The sequence below is a fragment of the Struthio camelus genome, chromosome 19 (genome assembly GCF_040807025.1).
Source record: "Struthio camelus isolate bStrCam1 chromosome 19, bStrCam1.hap1, whole genome shotgun sequence".
Taxonomy (NCBI): Eukaryota; Metazoa; Chordata; class Aves; order Struthioniformes; family Struthionidae; genus Struthio; species Struthio camelus.
In genome coordinates, this window is record NC_090960.1 from 13,088,373 (window position 1) to 13,114,570 (window position 26,198).

At 42.7% G+C, this 26,198-nt stretch overlaps 1 protein-coding gene across 5 annotated transcripts in view; it reads left to right on the plus strand.

Annotated features, from left to right (window-relative positions):
* Positions 1-4,929: 4,929 nt before the first annotated feature.
* The window catches only part of MYH10 (myosin heavy chain 10), a 104,288-nt gene continuing 83,019 nt past the window's right edge, over positions 4,930-26,198 (plus strand). For 2 of the 5 annotated variants that reach the window (XM_068913442.1, XM_068913445.1), the window contains exons 1-3: positions 6,729-6,840; positions 7,749-8,126; positions 20,305-20,461. In XM_068913442.1, coding sequence (XP_068769543.1) covers positions 7,782-8,126; positions 20,305-20,461 — 502 coding nt within the window. In that variant the 5' untranslated portion in view covers positions 6,729-6,840; positions 7,749-7,781. Of the gene's footprint in view, positions 5,066-5,364; positions 5,780-6,728; positions 6,841-7,748; positions 8,127-20,304; positions 20,462-26,198 lie in introns of those variants that run through there. The other 3 variants (XM_068913443.1, XM_068913441.1, XM_068913446.1) reach the window with 3 other exon arrangements.

Consider the following 26,198-nt stretch of genomic DNA (forward strand, 5'->3'; position numbering starts at 1 on the left):
GTTTCCTATTGACTTATGAGATAAAATAAATGGCACAGTCCCAGAGGACTGCAGGATTCAAGAAATAAGTGCAACCTCATCTTACTGTAATTCATTATATCTTACAAAGCTTTGAAACACAAGCATTAGGCATGAGGCTTGAACCTCCAATTCCTTTCAGGCCTCTTCCATAGAAATGCTTACTATAAAGTCATTTTATTGTGGAATGATTTTTATTTTATTCTTGCACTTCTCTGTGTTTTGGTCCCATGCAACAGAAAAAATTTTACACGAGTCATTCTGCCTTTTCCTCACACCTTCCTTCTGAAGACACTGAATCACTTTGTAAATTAAACTCGATGTCACCTCTGAAATGGCAAACTGGCATAACAAAGCCTCTTGCCTTTTCCCTTAGAGGGATAAGCTAGGGCAGGGGAAGGCACAGTGGCTCACGCAAAGTTGCAGCTAGTAAGGAAGAAATGGAAACTGAAACCAAGTGAATTTTATTCACGTGTCCCCTTGTCACCACTAGGCACAGTTGACCTGAACACATCTGTTCCTGCATATAAAACTCCCGTGTTTAAATATTTAAATCTAGATCCTCACTCTCAACATTGTTCAGTACTTGAGGTTACAAAGAACAATTTGACCCAGAAATTTGCTAAAATGTCCTGCTTAGTAGAGATGCGGGGCTCCTGAGGGAGGCCAGACCTGGGTCTTTAACTCTTGGAAATGTGCCCAAAACCTGGTGTGTTCGGAAAGCAGGGCAGGGAGGGAAGGCAGGAATCTCTGCAGAAAGCAAAGATGTCAAATAATCAAGGAACAGGGGTTGTTTGTAGATGCCAGTAGGGACATGGGAAAGGACAAACATCTGCTGGATGTTGGTTGTGTGTTTTCCCCTTGCAAAAGTTTGTTCTGCCACAATATCCAAAGCAGCGCTGAGGATGTAGCTACACAACGTCCATTAGTGGAAATTAGTTTTCATTAAATGCCAACAGTAGTAAAACCTCTAAATTAAAAATGAATGAAGCATTTTTTCCCTAAATCCCCCGCATTGTTTTGAAAATCTCAAGCACTGCTTTAACCTTAAGCGGTATTTACTTACCTGCTCGTGTTCCAGTTCTGGAAACACCCATAGGGACATGCTTTGCCTTAAGCCCATAAATGCCCTGGCAGGAGCAGTATCATTAGTCTTATGTTTAAAGTTAGAGAAACAATTTTAGGATTAGGGACTAGCCAAATTTTTATTTCAGATAAAAATCTTAAATGGAAGATGTTTCTTTCTGCTCTTTCCAGACTCCTGGGGAAGATTAAAAAAAAGTCATCTCTCCCTCCTTGGGTTAAAGAAAGTCTGCGGATTTAGGGAATTCCTTCCTAATGCTGGCTTGGATAAAAATAATTGTGTGATAATAATAATAACTTAATGCTATAACCCTGACACGCTCCATGTGGCATCTACGGGATCCTCAAAGATTTTCCATGGAAATCATTTTCTAAAAGAAACTAAAGTCTCCAGCCTGTTTGTCACTGAAACAATGTTTTCTATTTGATGCTTATGTTTTTCTTTTAAAGAACCCTGTATGCCTAAAAATGGAAGTATTTTGCTTGAAGCCCAAAGTAGTGTGATGTGGAAGTTCAGTCCCGGAGTGTGATGGTGTTGCGGTCCTGATGCTGCATGTCCTGCAATTCCTCGCGGGCCAGGTGATCCTGCGCTGCCCTAAGGGGCAACTGGCTTTCAAAACTTAGGAAAATTTGTTACCATTTGAATATGTGGCTTTTCCATAGGGAGCAAAATCCTCCTCAGGCTGCTCCGTTGCAGAGCTCTGGCATCGCCACGGGGCTGTGTACCGCTCCGTGAACTCTTCTTGAGCATCTTGTGAAGACCTGTTGGCTGAGCAAGGAAAAATCATAAATGCCTGGAGACGCAGCATGCTGAGTACCCATGTTTAAGCAAACCACAGTCCACACTGTGTTAGCCTTGCACTGTTGCCTACGGCTGCTCGGGGCAGCTCACCATGCAGGTCAGCCATCCCAGCCTCGGGAGCGGCCGTCCTTGCAAGGCAAAAAGCAGCTGGGGAGTAACCAGCTCAGCCTTTCGGCTTTCATCTACCTGCGCTTGCAAGTCAACACCCTTATTTTTCTGTGAAACAGGATGTACGAGACCTCCCACTGAAGTGGTAATTAAGAGCGAGACTTTCACATAAATCCAAGTGCCAGGAGTTGCACACGAACTGATTTGTATGCACAGATGAGCAGAGCTGACCAAACGATTTCTAGCTCCTTACCTGGAGCCTGGTTCTCCATGGGGGAGGATCCTTATTGCGCCTCTTATGAGCAGAGCATCGAGTCCAAAAATGATCAGAACCATAGGCGCACCTTTGAAACACTTCCACTTGTGCACTGAGTCTGTAGAAAGTCCAGCTTCCTAAACAAGGGAGGGAATGGGAGATGTCAGGGAGAGTCTCCTTACTGATGTTCGCAAGCGTTTTGGGCCATGCCTGGACCCCCCAGCCCCTGCCGGGCTCCTGGCTGCGGGTTCGTGCCGCGCCAGGCTCCGCTCTCCTTCCTGCCCCTTCTCTCCGCTTCTCACCCTGGCTGTCTGCTGCTCTCTGCCTTAGTGAGAACGATCCGCGGCAATTCCTTCCACCCCAACAGCTCTAATTCCTGAGCCACTCGCATTTGCGTTCGGTTCGGGTGGAGAAACGAAGCGGCCGTCTGGGCAACGGAAACCCCTAACGCTTTTAGCTACCTGGCTCCACGCCGGGCTCCAGCGAGCGCTGTGATTGCGGCGAGAGGAGAGGTGATGCCCGTTTCCAGCAGCTTTAGCGCACTGTGCCCAATTCCAGGGAAGTCTTCTGAGCCAGGGGACTAAACACAGGAGGACTTTGCAAAAAATGAGGAAAGCCCTCGTGGTTTTGGAGCTCTCCAGCTCAACGTCTCAGGCCCACTTCAGCAGCAGCAGCAGCGGACGAGTCCGTCGGGCGGCAGCCACCCCGACGCGTTAAATGTTAAACCCACCCAGCGCTCTTGAAAGCCCACGTGAGGCCGCGAGCGCGGAGAGGGGCCTTTTGAGACGCTGAGGACGTTTTTTTTCCCTGCGGCAGGGCTTCGCGCCGACCTGCCTGATTCAGAGAAGGCAAAGAAAGGGCACCAAAAAGACACCGGGGCTGTGATCAAGGGAGTGGAAAGCATGCATTTGTTCCCCGTTCAGCCTGGGAACGAGAAGGCCGCGGTTGCCTGGGCGCCGCCGAACGACCGCCTCGAAGGACCGCGCTTTGCCCAGGGGCTTCTTCTCCTGGCACGGAGAAACAAAACACGACCCAGGGTCTGGAAGTCCGGGCCAGACGCCTTCAGACTCCAAGTGAGGCTTTTTTTTTTCTTTTTTTTTTAAATAGTGAGGGTAATTAACCCTGGGAGCAATTACTGACGTTTGCGCTAGAGGTTCTAGAACTGGAAATTTTGAAATCGGGACGGGATGTTTTTCCGGTGATGAAGTGCAACGCCTGCACGAAGCGCGCCGGGCCGGGCCGGGCCGGGCGAACGCGGCGACGAGCTCTGGACGCCCTGCCCGGGGGGCCGTCGCCGCTCGCCAGCCGTTCCTGCACCCACCGGCGAGAGCAAAAGCAGTCAGAGCAGCCGCCTGGCAGCACCGCGGTGCCGTCGCCGGCTCGAGCGGACGCCGGGCTCCTGAAGGCGGCACGCGGGAGGCGCTCGACGGAGGAGGCCTGGGCCGCTGGCTGCGCCCGGGGCCGGGCCCGAGGGGTTCGACGCAGCCGTCGCGCTTCCCGGTTTCCTTTGGCGCTGGCGGAGGCCGGCCCACGAGCCGAGGCCCATAAAACCCTTAATCAACCACAGCATAGGGAACGGGAAAAGGCAGCCTTGGCTTTATTTTGTACAGAGCGTTTTTCCCTTACTGTTTATTTTCTGTCATTAAAATGCTCAACGTCCATCCAGGCGGCGTTTTCTGGCCCGCAGGCCCGGGGCGGCGCGAGGGCTGGAAGCGAGGCCCCGGGGCCGCCTCAGGCCCGCCGCGCCGCGGGCACGGGTCCGCCGCCCACCCGGGGGGGTCTCCTCCGGCGCGGGAGGGGAGAGCACGATTGCTTCCATGGTAACTCAAAAGCGCTGCACAGTTTCCCCGTGCGGGCAGACGGAGGGAGGAGCAGCGGGCGCTCCGGGCTGGCCGGCAGGTTTCGGCAGCCTGCAAGGGCAAAGCTGTGCGTTGCCAGTCACGGAGGAAGCAGCGGGCTTTTCATGCAGATGCATGCCCAAAAAGGACTGGGCACTGCCTGTTCGACATGACATTACGGAGCGGGGCGGGGGGTATTTCTTGGCGTGCGAATGGCGAGAAGCGGCTCCCATTTCCACACACACGGGGGGTCGGGGCAGGGCGTGGGCCACAAGAGACCCTAGCAAGGCCCGGGTGAGCCCCACCAGGGCGTTGCAGGCAGCGGCTGCCTGCGTGCAATTGCCCGCAAGGACAAAGCCGTGCTGCAAGGGGCGGGGGCTGCCCGCAGCTCCCTGCAGGGGGGGCCCGCACCGTGCTACCCCCCGCTGCAGGCAGGCCGCGGGGTGCTGCGGGCCGGAGCCGCGCGCGCCCCGCGCTGCAGCACCGCGCGCGCCCCGCGCTGCAGCGCCGGGCACGCGCCGCGCCCCCCGCCAGGCGTGCTGCAGCGCGGGGCGCGGCCTGTCGTGAGCGGCGCGGCGGTCGCCCAGTGAGAGGAGCGCTCGGGGTTGACGGGCGGGCAGAAACCGCCAATGAGCAACTCCGGGGCGGGGCGAAGGGGAGGCGGGGTTTGGAGGGTAGCGTGTGGAGGTTGCTATGGCCGTGGCGGGAGAGAGGCCGCGGTGAGGGCCAATGGGCTGGCTCGCTGCTCCGGATGGACGGGGCCGTCGCCCAATGAAAGCGCCGGTGGAGGCGGAGGGGGTGGGGCTGGCGGCGGCGGCGAGCGGGGGGCGGAGGGCTCGGTGTGGCGCTAAAGGAGCGCGGCGGGAGGGGGGCGGAGCGGCGCGAGTGCTGAGGAGCCGGGCGGGCGGCGCGAGCTCCGGGGCACGGCGGCGGCGGCGGCGGCGACCGGGCGCCACACAGGTGAGGCGGCGGGCGGCCCCTGCGGCGGGCGCGGCGGAGGCTTGGCTCCCCGCGGGGGCGGCGGGCCCGCCACACAAAGACCCCTTGTGCCGGCCGGGCCGTTGCGGCCGCCGCGCGCCCCCTCCCCTCCCCCTGCGCCGCATCGCGCCGCTCCCGGGCGCACCGCTGAGGGAGAGGTGGCCATTTTCTGCCTCTCCCGCAGCCTCCGTGCGGGCGGGGCGGCGGCGCGGCGCATCCCGGCGCCCGGCCGGGGGTGTTGCGGCGGCGGTGCGGCGCCGTGCGCGGGGCGGCGGGGGCTGGGCCGCGGCGGGGGCGGCGGCCGCCCGCGGGCGCTGCCGGGCCCCGCCGGGCCGCGGGAAGCGGTCCCGGCTCCTCTTTTGTCCTTCGGGCGGCGGCGGGGTCTGCGGGGCCTGCTCCCGCCTCTGTAATTCGACGGGAAAGCCCGGCGGCGGCTGCCGCAGGGCAGCGGCTGCGGGCATCAGCCCGTCGTGCGTGAGGAGCGGGGCCCGCTGCGGTCGCGGCGGGCTCCGTCGGGTGCTCCCGTCCTTGAAAGCGGCAGGACTGCATTGAGGGATGCCACTCCCCATCTCTGCTGGTGCCTCTCGCTCTCCTCCCCCCCCCCCCCAACCTTTTGTTTAGAAGAGCAGAATATGTGTAGGATTATTGTTTTTATTTTTTATACTAGTTTATTCAGGAGTGCTGGATTTTTATATGGTAAATGTGCTCCTTTATGTATTTCTTTTAAATGCTGTTGTGAACAGAAGAGTCCTGGGTGGAGTAGAATGCAACTTGCTTGGCTTTTGTGGAGGGTCTTTTGTGATGGGCTCTGTGGAATTAAAAGGCAAAGTGGAAAAACGACCTTGTAGCTGTCTGTGGTCCCTCACTGCTAGATATATTCTTCAGGAACTAAAACAGAGTCAGTACTTGTATTTATTTCAGTCCTCAGCCTTTAATTCTTCTGAGGAACAATGCTGATTAATTTCATTGTATGAGGTTGTTTTTCCTGACCTCTAGGTTTCACTCCATAACAGTGTGGAAAACTGAGACCCAGCTTACTGTAAATGAGTGGGTTTATATGTTGTAGCTAGCCGGGTAGCCTTCACAGACTTGACCCTAGGATGTATTTACATGTGAGGGAAGCAATCTTTTTTCAGGTCTCTGTTGTAACTTAGGTTGCAATCTAGCATGGCAGAGACAACTAGCATGCTGGATTGTGGTTGAAAGCTCTGATATTAAATTTGTGGGTTTCTTGAGTTAAATAGCTAGTGTTCCCTGGTTTTACCCCCTCCCCTTCCACTGCTGTGGAGTCCAGCTATTACTTAAAGTGCCCCCTCAACGTTTTCCTTTTGCTTCAGTGGATTTTTCTTTTATGGAAGCTCTTCTGAAATACTTTAAGTGTTGAGTCATCATCTCTTGATTTGAATTGAACAGTCTATAGTAAACGGTTTGCTCCTCAAACCTCTGAAGGTTTTAGTGACTTCATACTTACTTTTAGTGTAAAGTCGGACAGCATAACAAACCTCCATGCTGTAAATGGAGACATAGCTATTGTACTTAATTATATGCTCTTCTGAGGACATGTGTGTTGCAAGACTTCCATCAGTGCACATACCATAGTATGAAAGATGATAAATGCCGTTTGTGAAATCTTTCTTGCTTTGAGGCTAACCTTTAGATTACCTGATGGAAGAGGCTACCATTTCCTAATGTAACATTCTTCAGCAGAGAAGATCTAATGAATGAATAAACAAGATATTTAAAGACCTCTGCAGTAGGTATTTGGCTTGACCTTCTGGATATGACAGCATTAGCTAAAGATGCAGTGGCCCTTTAGGGGCAAACAGGTAAAAATCTGCTGACAAGAGTTCTTGCACTCTGATTTCCCTCCTCCCACCCTCCTTCAAATTACCTGTGAAGGTGTCGAAAAATCTGACTTCAGTGCTTGCTACGTCTTGAACCTCAAGACAAACTTGAGATCTGGAAACACTTTTTTGGAATATGGTAGTGTCAGTGCTCAAAACTGAGAACATAAGGAGGCTGTGAAAGTGCTAAGTCTATGTTTTCAGGAGGAATACAAGCGAAGTTTAGCTTCATATGTTTGGGGTTTCTGCAGGCTATAAAGTTTTTGTCTGTAGCTGATAATCTCTCTCTTTTTTTTTTTTTTTTCTTTTGGTGAATGTTTTGGTCTCAGTTATCTAGTGTTAGCTATGCCCTGAACATAAGGGAGGGGGAGGGGACAAAAAACAAACGAAGTGTTTCAGTCAAAATTACATTATAGTGGCAAGCTTTTGTTAGACTTTCTCATCTTTCTTATTTAAACACAGAGATAGATAAATCTTTTTTGCATTTGTTGCAATGTCTCTTCCTAGTTAGTGTACAATTGGAATCAGTTCAAGGTAACGAGTTTCCTGTACTGGATCTAGGATTATAAATGAAACATTTTGACTTTTGTACAGCAGTTCCTTTATTCAGAGGGTCATTCTACAAATTGAGCTTATCAGTTGTGTAGCAAACTTTTTTTTTTAAATCTATAAATGGAGTTAACGTTACCTCCTCGTCCAAGAGAAGGTATAGATATTATTGATAAGCCATTTAATTGAAATTAATAGAGCTATGACACATTACCAATAAGAATTTTTGCATCTAACACACTTCTTGATTTTTCTCCTTCTCAATTTAACAGAGTAACTGTTAGTGGACACCTTCACTTCCTACAATGGCACAGAGATCTGGACAGGAAGATCCAGAGAGATACCTCTTTGTGGATAGGGCTGTGATCTACAACCCTGCCACCCAGGCTGACTGGACTGCTAAAAAGTTGGTGTGGATTCCTTCAGAGCGCCATGGTTTTGAGGCAGCCAGCATCAAGGAGGAAAAAGGGGATGAAGTGTTGGTTGAACTGGCAGAGAATGGAAAGAAAGCACTAGTCAACAAAGATGATATTCAGAAGATGAATCCCCCCAAGTTCTCTAAAGTGGAAGACATGGCAGAGTTAACCTGTTTAAATGAAGCTTCTGTATTGCATAATTTAAAGGATCGATATTACTCTGGGCTCATCTATGTAAGTACTAATTTTTGGATTCTTTACTGGTGCTAATTCAGCTGAAGCTTATCTAACTCCCATTCTTTTACTTATTTAAAACAGAGGAAGTGGTTCTTAGCTCTGTTTTTTGATAACATAACTGCTAGGGACAGATAAGTATTTATATTAGGCCAGGATCTTTTTCTGTGCTGTGTCCAGGTCAAGAACTCTGTGTTGTCATTATACAAATAATAAAAAAATTCTCCTATGGAAATAATTCTGCAAGCATCTTTCAAAAATAGATTGCTAAATGACAACTCTAGGTGCTTAGCTCATGCCGCTAGTTAGAGCGCTTGCCTCAGACATGCTTAACTGATACAGTGAATAGTATCAAATAGCTTTTTTGAGCTGATGAGATATTACAAAATCTAACTTTGCTGAATTACTGTTGTTAATTGCTCATATGAATAAGCATGTATCTTGTTTTAACTTGCTGCACCTTAAAAATGGTCATAAGAGGATATGCAGTTATTTAAAAGCTGAAGTTGGAAAGTGCTAGGAATGCAAAATGTCTTTTTGGAATCTAATATCAACCTAGTGGGCCAGGAAAGAATGTATTCAAGTGGTTAAAATAAACCAATAAGATAAAGCTCTCTTTCAGCGGTTTGGAAGTGCTAATAGAAACATCTGGCTTATCACCATCTTTCTATGGAGTTAGAAATCAAAGCCGTTGATGCTTCTTTTGACCCTGTTTCTTCCTTGAACAATGTTGAATGAATGTCTGTGGCATACAGTTAAGAGTAGCTCCTTGTTTCTTGGCAATCTGATTGCATAGTCAGTTGTTGAGTCAGAGTATCATTAAGAGCTACAAGTAGACTTTCTATCTTAAAAGAAACTGTAACATCTGCCTAAATACTTGACTCATTTTGATAAACACTTGTAAAGCTTAAATTCACCTTTTTTAAAATCCTGCTAGTTAGTTGGCTCATATTTCCTTTCATCTAGGTACTGATGAGCTAGTTTCTTTTGTAGCTTGACCAATGGTAGTATTTGAACTTAGTAAAAATTATATGCAACTCCAAAATATTCTTCATGCTGGTACTTCTGTGTCAATTTTCCCAGCTTCTGAGGGCTTCCACCAAGACCCTTAAAGTAGAACTCAGCAAAAATACCTCTGGAATGCTTTCTGTAAGCTTATAAGGAAACTAATTGGATAATTAGTAAGGATTGGATTGAAACTTAAAAGTAAACAAGTTAATAGGTCAAAAGTTCTCAATATATGTATCATTCATAATATTAGTTAAAAGCTGAAGACCATATATGTCAAAGCAAGCTCTAATCTAAGGACTCGTACAGCAAACATAGCCATGAATGCTTCTGAGGGTCAAGCTGAGAACCTGTCACTTTTCTATATATGCAGGTATATATAGCACTCTGAAGCTTTGCACAATTGACAAATGAAGGGATGGGGGGAATCCTCCTTTGTAAAGGGCTAGCTTATCTTCTATATGTAGTTCAAGTGATAATATGTATCTGATTTACTTCCCTGCCTCCCCCACCCAGCTTTCCAAGAAAGTACTTCCTTTTTTTCATTCTTTAGAAACTGTTTCTGTGGCATTTGAGATACAACTGTCACAGAGGAGGATTACTGCATTGGTATATTAATGGTCCTCCCCCCCCCCCCCCCCCCCCCCAGCTGGAAGAAGTTAGTTTGGGATCAAGAAGCTAATGGATTTGTTGGCCTAAAGTGGAGGTCTGAGTTACAGGAGCATTACTGGAGGATGCCACTATTACCAAGAATAGTGTGTCTACACAGCTGTATTAATGGCTTCTTAGCTGAAATTAAAACTTTGCTTTGGGTGGTGGTGGGGGGAATGCAGCTGTGAGTAGCTAGTGGAAGAGAGGAGATGACAAAGGAGCGTTGGCAAAGATCAATACACCACAGAAATCTTTATCAGAAACTTGAGCTGACAAAATTTTTAGTGCAACTCTGGATAGGGATCTGTGTTAGGGCTTCCTAAGTTTCTTCCCGAATGTTGTGCTGTTGCTGCTGCCACTGACAGCAGAGCCCAGAGCAATTGCCATTGCCTGCTTAACCTGCTGATGTCCCCTTGGTGGAAGGAGAAGAGAGGGGAAATTAACTGAGCTGATGAAATGGATTATGGTGATTTGACTGTGACAAGAGTCAGCTAAAAGTATATTTTCAGTTCCAGACAATACTGTTGTCATAATCATCATGAAGTCTTTTATTTTGGAGCTAGTCTTGTGTGGCTAAGATAGAGGTGGTGAATCAGATGGATTTGGTTTCTTTAATTTATTGTGGACACTATACAGTGTTGCCTGCCTAGGAAATAGGAGATAAGACTGTCAACTAAAGTAGATACATGTTTCCTTTAAATCCCTAAAATGGACATAAACAAGCTGAGGAATTTGGCCAGAAGGTCCAGTCATCCATTTATAATCTTCCTCTTCAAGATGAGACTGCTTAGGGGAACGGGGAAGACTGATCAAAGCTAGCTAGTGCCAGCCAGTGTGACCCAGGTAGTGGTCTTCATGTCATCAAGAAGAAATTTATGAAACGGCTAAAGAGGGATGGTTAGGTGTTTCTGGAACTTCTAGCATTTCTAATATCTGCCAAGTGGCACAATCTCTGCCTCCAAATTATGTTTTTTTTATGTGCTGTGGGAGATGAACACAAATGGAGGATCTGGAAGACCAGTTACTTGCAAAAGCATGATATCCTTCCTTGGTCCTGTCTGTTTGTTATGGAATAAAAGATGAGAGGTAGCAGAGCTCCATAAGTTCTGCTAGAGTTAACTTTTTTTAAGAGTATAGATAGTAATGGTTCCAGTTTTGCTTTGGAGGTTAAATAGGTTAAATAACTTCATCTCTTGCTCCACCTTTAATATCAGCTATTCATTTTTTTGCCATCAAGTTCAGTTTGAGTGTAGCTAAAGAACATAATAAAACACTTATTTTCTAGAGAGGTTTACTGAAGAGTTTGAAAAGTTAGAATACATAGATCCTGCCCTGAGGATGGGGCAAATTTATCATTAGTTTCTTTGCGCTTGGATTTGCCTCCTTATCTTATCAATGACTAAGTGTGATCCTCCAGAATCTCAGGGTCTCTACACTTGCTGAAATTCAAGGCATTTGCTTTTCATCAAATGCAGTTGTTGGTTCTGTGAAGGTGCAGCCTTCAGCAGTTTCTTTTACTCAGTACTTCTACGCTTAATAGGAGTATTCACTTTTCCTTGTTTCAAAGTTGAATTTTTCCAAATTCTGTGCTTCTGTAGGGATATATCATCATTTCTTTTCATGGTAGAGTTTTATCATTTGGGCCACTAATACTCTAGATTGGTGTGTTAAGTTTTACTGCAGGGGATGAGTCTTGGTTACTGGAAATGCTTGTGAGTTACTGGTTCTCCAGCTTCAGAGAACACTACTTTCCTGCTTTCTCTGGAGCAAACCTTAATGCCAGCTCCAGCATGTAATCATCTTCATAGTGATAAATCACTAGTTGAAGGTAGTTCAATATCAGGGTACCCAAGAAGAATACTGAAAGCCTGAACTCAATATGACTCTGCTTAGACTGGTGTTTTATGGTGGTTCTTTCATCTCTTAAGCCATGAAGAGTTATTTCTGCATATTTTTGTGGGGGGGGTGCTTTATAAAAGAATCTACTTGTTACAGGTTATGGATTGCTGAGGCCTGTAGCTTGAGTGAGGAAACTTCTTTAAGACATGCATGTAAAATGCCACTGTGAAGCCTTCTAGATATAAGCTCCAGGTCTTAGTATCTATCTAGTAAGCCTGAAACTTCTTACCGGGTCTATTAAGTCAGCTAGAGGTGATCTTTATGAAACAGTAAAGAACATTTGAGGTGCAATATGAAATGGTAAAGAATATATGAATTGGAATATGCAAAGAAGTCCATTGGAAAGAGTGGATTTTAAAGGTCCATCAATCCTGAGTGCTCCAAGGAGTTCTCCAGACTACTGTTGCTCTAACTCTGTGACAAGCTGTGATAGGTGAGATGACTGCTCTGGTTATTCTCCTCGTCATTGCTTCATGAGGCTCCAGGTTCCTTGTGAACCAGCTTCCAAAATTTACGGTCCAATGTAGCATCTTAACATAGAAATTCACTGACTTAATTTCTTAAACTGCTGTGCTGTAAGCTATGCAACTTCAGGAGCTGTTTTACTAGTGGCTCGGGCGTTGGTGGTGTCAGCTTGCTGTTTGTGGGGAGTGTGAAGCCCAGCTGAAGCAGGACCTTTGTCAGTCCAAGCTGTAGCTGTCTCTTTCAATTGGAGCACAGGTGCAAATGTGTAGCTTACTGATGCATGCATAGATAACTTAAATAGCTACTTGACTGCTTCCTGATATCATTCAGTCAAAATGATTAAAATTAATATCTCTCAAACTCTTGACTTCTATTCAACCCATGTTATCTTCCATATAGCCTTTTGCACTGGCTTGCCTTTACATAGGTTATTCTACTGGTGTTGTCTGATAGGGAGCCCATGACTTAGGTATGTATACTCAACTAAAAAGATGCAGCAGGGGATGTATAGCCTAAGATGCGTGTGTACTATAGTGAAGAGATGACTGAATTTGCTCTTCCTTGAGACAGAACAGAAAAACAGTAAAGCAGTTTTGAGGAAAGGGCTGGCTTCAACTCCAGAGTCCTTCAAGTGCTCATGTGCTATGGAATACTCCCTGTCACCCTGGTGTGTGTGTGGAGGGGTATTTTTTATTAGCAAAACTTCTTCAAAAGGGTAGGAAATGATTTATGGCTATTAGAACCTTGCTGCTAATTATTGCTCTCAGAGTACGTGCCTACTGCTTTTTTGTTTGTTTTTTCCTACCAGTAAAGATAAGGTACTTTGTTATGCAATTAAACATTTCTGCAGATGTCTGATTACAAACACTACCTCTGTAATTGGTCTGCAGCCCTGTGTTAGTTTGTTTTTGCTGTACTTCCCACCCTATTTGGGAAGAAGAGGGAAAGAATGTAGTCCACCCACAGGAGGCTCCAGAACGGGGGAGGTCTTACAGCCAGCTCAACTGCAGTTTCGTAAGCTGTCTCCTCTAGGTCCTGTGGGGCCAGAGCATAACCTAGAACAGTAGATGTTATTAAATAAGCTTCCATGTTGTTACTGCTTAGAGGACTATTGGTTTTGGAAGGGAGAGATCTCCTTGTAATTTGCACACTGGTATAGTCTGTGGATGTTTCTAGTTCCTACATATAGAAGACTGCTTCTAGCAGAACCTATAAGAATCAAATAGGGTTTGTAATTTGATTTTTGGCCCCTATATAATACGAACCATTTGCTGGATTTAGTACCTTATGTACTGCTGAAGAAATACCAGGGTTCAAACTGTAATGGCTGCTTTCATTGGAGAATTTGCATCTAGATCAACTCCTACTATTGAAAAACTCATGGATGCATGCAGTCATCTTGAAAGTATGCTGTGTATTGTGCTAGAAATGTTGTCTAAAGCTGTCTTAGGGGTTTTAGGAAAGTGAGTCAATATCCCCTTGCCCTTAGACAAAACCAGGTTTGGTGTATGTTCTTGTCAGATGTTCTGATTCTGTAAAAAGTGGCAGCTTAGCAGCCTAAACGGTTGGAAGAATTTGAATTATGGATTCCCTTTCAAGCCTTATGCCTACAATACAGTGCATTCCTTCAAGTGGGAGCTTAACTGGACGTCTTGCATCAGAAGTCACAGGTAGCTTGTTTTAAGCCTTCTGTGGAGTGGTCAACCTCCGACATGCAGCTAGACAAGAATATTGTGAAGGGATATTACTATTTTTCTGATTCCGGTGTGAATTAAGATCATGGTTTTTCTTAGCAATGACTGTGGCTGAAGGAGCCAAGCTATCTTAGTGGCTGTGACACTGAACCTGTCTCTGGTGAGAGATGATATGCTGACTGAGCAGGAGTGTAACCTCCACTGCTGATTTAACTCTGGTTTTTCTCTCTTTAAACAGATAACCTGAGGCTGTACAGTACTGAGGAACCTCCTGCCTTCATTGCTAGCTGTAGAGAACATCTATTGCCAAGTCTTTTCTAAAATTTGGGCTGTGCTTTTTTTCTTTAGTAGCTTGTGTCCTATGCTGTCCTGCTTTCCTTTCTCATCCACCTCATGCACAGAACTTACTCACCTGCCCTGAGTACCAGTCAGTGGTTGTCCTCCACCATCAAACTCCAACCTCTGTCAGAGCAGGGTCTTCCATTATCCTGTAGTGGAGCTCCATACCCTTGTTGACACTCTTGACCAGTACCCCTCAGGTTGCCATCAGGACGCTCTTTTAGCAGTTCTGCTAAAACTGTAAAGAGCTGTACTTGTACTTTAAAGAGCTGCCCACATTTCTATAGGGCCTGAACTTTAAATGAGGCAGTTACCCCATTCTGAGGTTAAAGTAGTACCTGAGAAAAACATGCTAAGCTCAGATGCTGTAGTAGGGCTTGGAGTATGGAAGGCAAGTCCATAACCTTGGAAGGTTAAACTAGACGAGAAAATGATGTGCAATTTATTGTATGGAGCATGTGCTCTAGCCTATACTAGTATATGGAATACTGTTTAAAACATATTTTTTTAGTTATTCTAGGCTGGAAACTACCAGTTATGCTACAGGTAACAATAAGAGCTGCCTAGATGCTACCTCAATTATATATGTAGCAATAGAATAGATGTATCTTTCTATTCTGTATTTAAAGAACTGGAGATAATGTTGAGCCTTGATAATCAGGTGATGTAAACTGTTTGTTACAAATTCTAATAACTTACCTGCATCTTGCTAATACACTCCAAAGCAACTCTTGAAGAGGCCCTTTGTTGCAGCAGGAGGTACCAACCTAACAGTCCTAACTGCATAATCTTTGATGCAGTGAAACTGAGCTATTAGCCTAAGGAATCATGCAAGGCTTTTGGCACTATTACCACCACGTGCATGTACACAATGAAGGTCTGATATGGCTTTTAAGGGAAGTTAAGCCATGGAAGCCTCTTTGGCTGGAGCGCCTGCTCCAGCCAACAAGGAGGGATACCCTTGAAAGTCTGCAATGTCTACCTAGCTGGAGCTGAGAAACTGAAACTTCAATTTTTTGGTATCTGAAGATAAACTTAAGAAAAGACACCAAGTCACTTTTGTGGTACTAGTGAACTGCACTGTTAGAAACTGAAGTCCCATGTGATAACACAAGGCTATAATAAAGTCTCTATTTGTCTGTAGATCCCTTGGGTATACTTCTTTCTGGGGCTGCTTACTGCTAGAAATATAATCTAGTTCACAAATAGATCTGTGCTGGGAACCTGAACTCAACATTCTGGGATAGCTTAGCAAAGTCCACATTTCCAAATGATTTACTATTGGATAAAGGCTTGTAAACGTCTGGAAACATTCAGATTCCACAATTAGTGTCCTGAAGGACAGTTTGTATAACAAACCTCTGTCAGAGTACTGCTTTTCTGGAGCCTTGCCCAGAGAACGTACGCTCCAACATTCCATATTCCTTTTGATTGATAATGTCTACATCCTACTCCTCAATAAAGCAGAAACGTGTGCAGTTCACACAGCTAGCTTGTCTGGAAGCTGAGCACATAATCTCAGGGCAAATGAACATCTTTACTTGAACGTCTCAGTATATGTACTTACCCGTGTCAGCCGAAATTGCAACTGCTCTTTGGCTTCATGCAGTCTGGTTCCTCATCCAGAGTGGCTAGTTACAGTAGCTTGTCAGATGCTTGATCTTCACTCTAATGCAGTTCTGACAATTTGGGCAGAGTTCATCTAATCAAGAATAGAGATACCGCTGTGTTCCCCCCTGCGTGTCTGAAAGCTCTGGGCATCTTTAATAAGCCTGTTTTTTTGAGCTTGGATTTCTGAGTTATTTAGATACTAATCCTCTACCTAGTGTGAGATATCTTGTATTGAAAACACTGAATTAGGTCACTTTTGGTCTCCATTAGCAGCGTGCACTTCAGTGTCCTGTATAGTCCTGAAACAAAACCACTGTCTTACTGGAGAAGCATGTAGGCTTGAGATTTCAAAGGAGCTCTTTCAGATGGACGACAGAAATATGGAATAATACTGGTCACTTTAATTACTGCAAGTGAATATAACAGTTGCACAGCAGTGTATTCTTTCAGTAAGGTGTCCCTTTTGCAGGGTAGTAATGTCGATATAAGCATTCCTGTTAGGTTCTCAGTGACCAGCCATAGAACGTACTTTTTGGGGCATGTTACACAATCCAGAAGTACTCTTCACGTCTTTAATTTGTCTGCAGAAAGCCTATAGCGCTCTCTTTCTCTGACATCCTCCAATCTGTTCTCTTGTGTTCAATAATGTCACAAATTTTGCAGTGGAATTTTAAAATAACTGTATAAGAGTTTTTTGTACTGTTTGCTTCCCTCTCACTTAAATTTGACTGAATAAACAGCCTTCCTTTCCCCCTTCTTCCTCCCAATGTTTATATACCGACCAAAGCAAAAAGAAAAAAAAAAAAAAAACTTCAGGTACTACCTTTGTTCGTATGTTGCTCTCCACAATACATGAGGGTCAGGAAACTTGGAAGCCTCACAGAAGAACTGTTTCATATTCCCTTGAATAAATGAAGGCTTTATAGCGTGGAGATATTTTGCAGAAAGTACAGTTTTAAATTCTGCAGGGAAACTGCAGGATGGGCACCTGAGTAAGAAATCTTCAGGAAACAGATGTTGGGGTGTACTGCATGTTAAGAGCTCTGTCGTGTTAAGGATCTAATGATCAGTAACTGAATCTAGAAGGTAGGCCTCTTTCATGTCGAATAGATGAACTGCAGCATTAGTGAAACTATAGACTTGCTTGTGTTTCATGCCTTCTCTTTCCACCTTCTTGACTATACAGCCTCTTAACTTCACCCTTTGCTTTGCCCCGGATGTCTCCTGGTCTTCCACTAGGCTGGCTGGGGTTTGTTGGCCTCTCTCTGGACTTTATTCATTGTTATCACGACAGTTTCACAGATCTACCTAGTTACTGCATTGGGAGATAGTCTAGAAAGGCTTCCAGCCTCAGGTTAGGTATCATCAAAGATCCGAAGAACTGTTAAACTTTCTTCTTTAAACTAATTCTTTGTTTATGTAGTTAAATGATAATTTATTTACTTTCTATATTGGGGAAATAAACAGAAGATATTAAAGGAACTGGAGAGAGGAGGGAAGAACAGCCTTTTAATGGTTGTTATATAGCTAGCATATACAGTAAGGTCATTACAGCTTAAATATCAAGCCGTTGTTCTGAGAGTTTCTGTTCTCAGTAAGATGTAGACTGGGAGTCCGTGCAGTTAAACTGCAAGTCTTTGGAAGTGAGTGGCTTAAAAAACAGAGAAGGGCTCAGAAGTGTTGCTGGGCTCATGCCTCTTCCTGAGCAGCACTACACTGGTGAGAGGAAATGCTGGGCCAGAACTGGAAGCTTACTGTGGCTGTGTGAATTCCCTTGCTGATAACTGGTTTTCATCCATAGCCAGTGATAAGCTAGTCATCGTCTCCCCTTCCCCCCACCCCCCATTAGCTGTGGTCATAGCAGAGAAATAAGGCATAGGTGCTGTTTAGTTATTTGGAGTTGGTAATCAGAGGAAGATTTGGTAAATGCATGCACCTTTCTTCTTATTGTCCTTATTTGAAGACTAGAATGAAAATCAGATCTGTGGTAATTCTTGATACCTTTAAGTCACTAGTACTAGTTATAGATGGATGTGGGTGACCTCAGTAGAGGCTAAGACAGCTGGCTAAGAAAACAGATTCAGTTGTTTTTCAATTAATTGACTCCTTGGTCCATGGTGCCATGCTATTAAAATAACTGTCCTGTCTTCCCTCTCCCTCATGATATTATTAGTGACCATGAATAAATTTGATCAGGGAACTGATTCTACTGCAAACCAATTCTTTCTAAAATCTATCTTCAACAGGATCCAACACAGTGAGTTACTGCAAGAACATCAATCCTGCTGATGATAGGAATGTGTGGTTAGGCAGGAGGAGGAACTGCCCCTCTTGCCAGCAGTGATATTCACTCAAAATAAGCATGTGTTGCTTTTTATGCTTGGGTCAATTGGCTGGTAACGTCTGTTTCCTTTCTCTTAAGAACTAAATACTTTATTACCAAAGATGTTTGGCCGAGTGAGGCACTGTGGTTCTTATCATTCAGGAGACCTGACCAAATCAGACTTCAGATTATTTTCCCGTAAGGAAATCTGTCATCAGACCAAGTTCTCTCTCTTTACTGATACTCTCCTAACTTAAATCATAGAGATCATATTCTATCTGTCTTTTTAGGATTCCTTGTAGATACAAAAAGAACAGGGCTTCTTTTCTTCTAAATAAAATATTTGATATTTAAAAAAAAAGGGGGAGGCAGATTAGGAATTCCAAAAGCTCTGTTCATACAGAGATAGCAGAAAGCTTTTTAAGTCAACAAATAGTGTAAGAATCATGAGTAACCTGATTATTACTATTTAGCCTCTCAACAGTTAGGAATGCTGTTTGCTCACTATCTTCATTCCTTTTCTCCCTTTGGCTTGGAAAGGCAAGGGGAAAAACAGCTTGTTTTATCATATTCAGAAAGATGTTCCACATTTTGTCTAGAGAAAACTAGTCTTTCTTGCTTATAATCTTGTGCTAATACAGATGGGAATAGTATTAATGGCTAAAACAATGCACAGTAAAAGCTTGCTTTGAAATGGAGAATGGCAAGATTTTGTTTTCAGAAAATGCATCAGTGAAGGTTGGTTGAGGAAAAGTAGGAATCATCCAAATATCTGGATCCAGGGAAGCATCATGGATCAACTTAAATGTTTTTTGCATGATACAAGATTGTCTTTTTGTGAGTTTAACACTTGATCCATTGTAAATGCCGTGCAGCCATACTAATCCATCCGTCCCAGTAAGCAAAGTATGAGTGAGTGACCATACGTGTCTTTTTTTCTTCTTCCTCGTATATGTGATAACTTCTTTCTAAATAATTTTTACAGGGGATAGATTCAACTGTTGTGAAGTTGTCTTTGATACTTAATTCATACGCATAGCTTGCATTGTGTATTCAGTTTTATAAGACTTGCATCTTGATTTTTCAGAGTGAGTACACAGAAGAAATTTCTCAGCAAGAAAGGCAATGAAATGAACACTGTAAAGCTCACACTTGAATTTCTAGATATTGCAGTAGACCTAATAATTTCTCTTCAGTATCAGCTCTAATGACAAACTATGCAACTTTGTCTGCAGTGCCAACTATCAGGCTATTCCTTCACCTGGAATAGGAAAGTGTAGGGAGTGACTGCTACAGGAGGGAAGTTGCTTTGGGATTGAGAAAGGCTGATGAGCAGGAAAGACATGCAAATATATGAAGAGAAATCAAATTTCCAAGAAGGTCTATGGGAGGGGGATACTAGAAATAATTCTTGGAAATTGGCTTTTTCCTTATCCAAAAAGTGACAGGAAATAGTTAGGGTTCATTGCTTGCACAAAGCATCTGCTCTCTGTGTCTATCAATCACCATTAGTCCCAGCTGAAGAACTTAAAAAGGATATAATGTCCTATTTCTATTTTTATTATTATTTTGTTTCCTTTTAAAATTCTGGATTGCCACATATCATAATTCAGTATGGAATACATCTCTCTATCAGTGTGAGAACTCTGGAGCTGTTTAACAGTTGTTTTCCATACTGTGTGATGTAGAAAATGGCTGGCCTCTATTGTAGATCAATTAATCTTTTTGTTTGGCTTAACAGTGTAAGAAAAGAAGATTATAAAGATTATTGGATAACTTATCTATTCACCCAAAAGTGAAAAAGTAACTTTGAATAGACATTTTACTGAAAGAGTTAAATATGCCCATAAATCTGTAACTTTGTAAATGGAAGGGAAATGTAAATATCTATGGGAAAGAGATCAGATGCTGCACTTCATATTTATTCACATTTATTATCTTTAAATTACTTCTTATGCAAGTAATTAAGGAGCCTTTTAGAAGAGCTAGAAACCAATCATTTGAATGTAATGTGTACTTTAAGATGCTCAACAAAAAGGATCTTAATTTGTGTCCAAGATAAATGTTGTATAATTTGTGAAGAAACTTTTCTACTTTTTGTAGCTCTAGTTCAATACTGTGTATACTGACATAAACCTATAAGGACAAAGGGCCAAGAGTGTTAATATGGTGTCTTTGTTTCTTTTAGACCTATTCAGGGCTGTTCTGTGTAGTCATAAATCCCTACAAGAACCTCCCGATTTATTCAGAAAACATTATCGAGATGTACAGAGGGAAGAAGCGCCATGAAATGCCACCACACATTTATGCAATATCTGAATCTGCATATAGATGCATGTTACAAGGTAAGAATTCATTAAATATTGCTTACAGTTAGTAAATGGCTATATATGTTTAATGTTCCTAAACACAGGGACATCGTTATCCATCTACATAGTTTTTGACATAATCAAAATCTCTTTCTAATACTTAAAAGGGAAAAATACTTTCTCGTTTAGAACCTTAAACTTTCAGAATAGGAATAACTTAGACATTCACCCTTGTTGGCATGTTTCTTTCCGACTTAATGTTAGTTTGCTTTTGTGCCTCGGTAATAGGCAGTGTACTGTGCCAGTTGGTGGCACTGGAAGTTGTAATAGAAACACGTTCTCTAGAAAAAGAAGAAAGAAGTTTGATGTCAGAAGATGTTTGTGCACTACAAAACACTTGTTTTGGATAAGCTAAGAATGAAAAAATGATTGAAAGGGGAAAGCTAATCGACCTATGTGTTAACAACTATTTTCTAAACTTCTGTAGTGACAGAATACCAACATTTTCTTGTACGTTATTTCTGTCAGTGGCCAACTACACTGTAGTATATTTGAGTTAAAAAGGAAGTCGGATGAATTATTAACCTTGTAGTGGTTTTTTGTTTGTTTTTGTTTTTCCCTCCTCCCCAGATTGTGTAGGTCGTGTCTGTAGGAGAGGGAGTACTTTATGGTGGGCACACAGTTGAGTTTTTGGCTGTAAGGCTGAGCTGGGCAAATACAAAATATGAACTTACATGTTGTATGAAGCGCATGCTATTGGACTCGTAAAACTGCATTTCCAACATAGCATGTTGGAAGCACAACTGGTATTATCCAATATTGGTTCATATTTAGGCAGCTGTTCACCCTGAGGGTATGTTATTGATCTAGAAATACCATCATGCTTTATCTAGAAAAGCATTTGTAGTGAAAAGGCAGGTCTGCAAAACTTTCTGTATTTTCTGTTGTAGACCTGGCATGGACGTGTTGAAAGTGTGGGAACTAGGTCAAATAACTTTTAACCCAAACTAAGAAAACATTGTTCTTGCTACCAGGTTAACAAACCATTTAAATGTAAATCTTTTTTTTTTTTTTTAAAAGACATTTCTTGTCTTGAAATAAATCATTGTAAGTCCTTGTCTCTTTAGTGTTTGTAGGGTTGCTTAATAATAAGCTAGCAGGTTGGTTTTAATTGGATTGCTTTCTGGAGGTTTTTTACCCCAGAAGCAACTGTACTCGTACCGCTGAGAGGGCTGATGTGGGTACAGGGGCAAGCAACAGAAGTGCAGCAAATTGCTGCTGCCAGAGTTCTCGCATTTCTTACGGGTATCTTGGACTCTGTTTTACATTACCTTGTGAAAGAAAAACTATGGCCTCTTGACCAGAACAACGGCCTGTAGTAGCTCAGATCAAAGTGCCTGTAATAACACGTCTTGGGAAGAATAGAACACATGACGATTATCTTGAAGAATTGTTCCTAGCAGTCTCTAATGGCTTGTGGATAAGGGCTTCCCACACCAAAATTGCAATATCTCTTGATACTGTAACTTCTTGAGAGAGAAATGTAATCTAATAAAGTAAGTCTATGTCAATAGTTCTCAAACTTCAGATGCTGTGTTTACTTCTTCATGAATCGTGCTAGTACTGATTTATGCCTCCAGAGATCCTGCTACATGTACAAATTTTATTGGATTTTTGAAGGTTAGATGAAAATTTTTCTCAAGATGGTACCTGTTTGGTTACTTTTTTGTTTTCTTTCTGTACTGGTATATAGTATTTTGTATTTTATCAAATCTATATTCATGTCTTTCTGTACTTTCTTTTTGTTTTGATAGTCCAAATTTTTTTTTTTGTTTGAAAGAATGAAGCCTTGGATTTTAATAAGAATAGCTGAAAACCATGCAACAGAATCAATTTATTGTGAAATAATTTTTTCAGGGTTGACCAAATCGATATGTTCTGAGGATCCTTCACCTGTATGGAGCTTTTCCTTGTTTATTTAAGCAAGAGATTGCAACCAGTGTCAGCTAGTGAACCTTTCATTGGTGCTTTGCCTTCATAATTACATTGCCAAGGAAAAGTAAGAATTCAAGAACAGGCATTAGCAGTTTTGCACTTGGCAAATATTTTACTTAGTAAACTGTTTGGCTGATTGGGTTAGATTAGAGTAAGAGAACTGCAGAGGAAGGAAAAACAACACTTCCACTGAATTTCTAATGGACTCTATAAAGCTGTTTCCAGGCATGGCTTGAGGAAGAAGGTGATGTAACAGACTTTTTGGAGACGTGCTTGCCTGAAGTATGTGACTGTCACTGCTGTTAAATTGGTGCATTTCCCTCACTTTCCGTAGTCTTGTGAAGCAGTGATTTGTCACAATGAGAATGACTAGTGAGTGTTTGTATAAGGCAGGGTAAGAGGAAGAGATGGTGCTAAAAGTGCTGATCCTCTTTGCTTACAGAGCTTCTAGATGGGACCTGATGCAGAGAATCAAAGCATCTGAGGGAACAGAGTCTAAGTCTTCACGTATCCTAGTTGTAACTGCAAGATCTTTTTCCACTGGCTAAGGCATAAAGTAGCAATTCTCTTAACAGTAGGAGACTTATTGCAATATTCAACTTGTTCTCTAGTTATGACTGGCAACGCAAAGACAAGTATTGAGTACACCTAGAGCTCGGTAGGAAGAGCGTGTGTGTGTTTGTGTGGTGAGTTTTTTTTTTTTTTTTTTTTTTTGGTCCTGCAAGTAGCTCTAAAAGATTTAACCTGATGCACAAAGCATCTCTAACCCATTGGCCAGAGAGCAAGTTCTAAGTATTCTTTACGTACTTACTAGAATTTCCACCTTAAACTAACAGAATTGTGTTAGAAAACTTTGGTTAGTAGAAATAGGTCTCTGTGACCATGAACTAACTGTTTTAATCAAAACATTTCGGATTAAGTCATCAAAGGCTTCTGTTAGCACTGTATTTGTGTTCTATTTGAAACACAATACTCAACTATGATGCTTTTACTGATAAGGCACTAACGTATAGTTATAATTACGAAGTTGTTCTTCTACAGCACACGTCCAAATTCTTGCACATGGTTACTTTGGGAGGTGAAGATGTAATGGTAGGGAAAGAGTAGGGCAGGGATGGAGGGATGGTTGTTTTCTAGTATTGCAAAACATGGTTTTACTATTATAGTATATTCATAGTTTTCTTTTGATATGAATGGCTTGTGTCTTGCCAGTATTTGTCATCAAGAGTTTAAGATTCAAAACTGAAATTGAAGCCCCAGGAGCGCAATTGCTTTGAATAATGTGACTGTACCCTTATAGAAATATCTTGACCACTAATTTAGGCCAGTGAAAGTGATTGGCTTTATTTTTCTGACTTGTTCAGTAGTACTTTATTCAGTTTAGTCATATTTGCTTTTTTTGAGCTGATCGTGAACTGCTAATTTTCTAGGTGTTTGAGACTTAGGTTTACTGATTAAAACAGGATACCCGAACCTGAGCCATGACTCTGAACAATGTGGTTTCTTAAAAGGCAATTTTTCTGTGCTGATTCTCAATCACAGCGAGTAAACTTTTACTCAATATATTAATGCTTTCATGCCTTTGAATCGGAGCAGAGATCACTACAGAACAACTTCAGGCATCTGCTAATCTGAAGTTTCAGGCATTTGAAAGACTATTTAGGCTTAAACAGCAAAATATAGATTTCTGGTTTAGAGTATAGAAGCAGAAAGGTTTTTTGGCCAGCAGCAACCCAACTGACAAATGCTCATATGAATATTATTTATTGTCTTAAATGTTACTGGAAATACTCTATTTTGTTGTGCAGTTCTCAGTTTATATTACTGGCTTATCACAATGCTATCTCTTGTTATAAAGAGGTTGCATAGAAGCATTGCTCACTGCCAGCCATCAAACTGCTCCTCTGTTCTTACCCTCTTGATGAATTTCCTGTTTAGGGTGACTTTAAGCACTACAGTCTTCACAGATCAGCTCTCATCATGCTCTTTAATACGGAGGAGAATGGACTGAAATCTATTTCAGTGCTCGTTAAACATGGAGGAGGAAGGAGGGGAAAAAAAAAAGGCCAAAAGAATGCAGAAAACATATTCAGTCTAGTTTGCCAGTTTTGAAAGGGAATAGTATTCTGCAGAGACATGTACTGAGTTAATGCAAGCTGTCACAGCAAAGAAGGGAGGTGGAGAATTTTTTTTTTTCTTAATAGCTAACATGAACGTTGCTGATGAACAACTCAGTGGTGGTGTAGCTATGATGCACTAAGGATATGAGAGACAAGGTTGGCAAGGAAAAGCAAACCTCATCAGTTGCTTGATCTCATAAAAGCATTGCTTTTTCTGCAAATCTTGTAGTAAAGATTTAGTGTAAACACAGATTATTAAAAAGAAGCAAGACTTTGGCATTATGATTTTGACAGTCCAGATTTCTGTTCCTGAATAGACTCATTACCTAGAGGTCTTGACCTCAGAATGTAGTAACACTCAACTCAGCTTTACATACTGGATATCCCTTCTCTTTCTCCTGCTCATTATTTTTCAAAGTAGTGTGTAGTAGGGTAAGTGTTACCTCACAGTCAGTTTAATATACTTCTCCTATGCTTTCTCTTCGTTTCTTAATGTAATTTTGAAACTGAGAGTACATATAATTTGGGTTTCTAGGTTTGTTGGAATTATTTAGCCTAGACGGAAATCAAACGCATAAATACATAAGATTGGAGTTAGCGTGCTTCACAAGAATCTAGACTGAGCCTCTCAAAGCTGCTGGACAGTTGACATGATCACAAGAAACTGGCATCCTAATCCCTGTGACAACACTGACCTTAATTCTGTTTGGTAATACAATTTGCAAAACTTGCTGGTGTTTTTTGTACTGCTAAAAATCGTAGTTAATCAGAAACAAAAGTTTTGATAGGGACTAGGATTTTCTTTAGAAAACTAAATCTGAAAGTCTAATAGTTCACGTATGATGAATTATCTTTATTTTGCTTGCAATGGAGTCTTGTCCTGATGGGGTAAAGGCAGCACTAGCATGAATGTTCTCTAGTGATTTTACCATGCTTTGATTTCTCCTGCCCCTCCTTCGCTTCCTAGTCTCCCAATTTATTTTTAGAGAAAGTATTGTATTGTTTTATTATGTCTCTATTCATTGACTCTTAAAAATGTGTTAGAGGAAATATGAAGGAAAATTTATTTGCTTTTGGTTGCCAAAGGCCACCTGCCTACTAATATTCCTCTTGTATAATGATTCTTAGTCTTTCTTTTTTATCCTGTTTCCCTGAGGACATCTTGATAAGCACTAAATTAGCACTGATATTTTAGGACTGTCTTTAATCCTGTTGCAGGGAAGGTTTATCGGAAACAGCGTAATACATAAAGTGAACGCTTGGTGTTGGAGAAGCCAGTATTGCCTACATACGTAATACTTGTATCTTAGAAACGCCTACATTTCTAGTTAATCTTGATTTGAATCATTCCTTTGGGGAAGTGTGTTTTCCCCCAAAGCTATGGAAGAAAAGAATTAAAACTGAAATATGGGAATGCTTTTCTGTAAGGGACTAATAAATATTCAGAAGGAAAGGGTAAGGGGGAAAGCTGCGAGACTGAAAAGTCTGGAAGTGATAACTAGCATTTATTGTGTTATGTAAAAAAAATACATAAACCTATTATATGTGCAATTAATATTCTTGATAGTTTCATTATAAATCTTTTGACTTATCAAAAGATTCCCCAAAGCTTTTTAGCTTGGTTACAAAGTACAGAATGGCAATCTAAGCAGAACCAG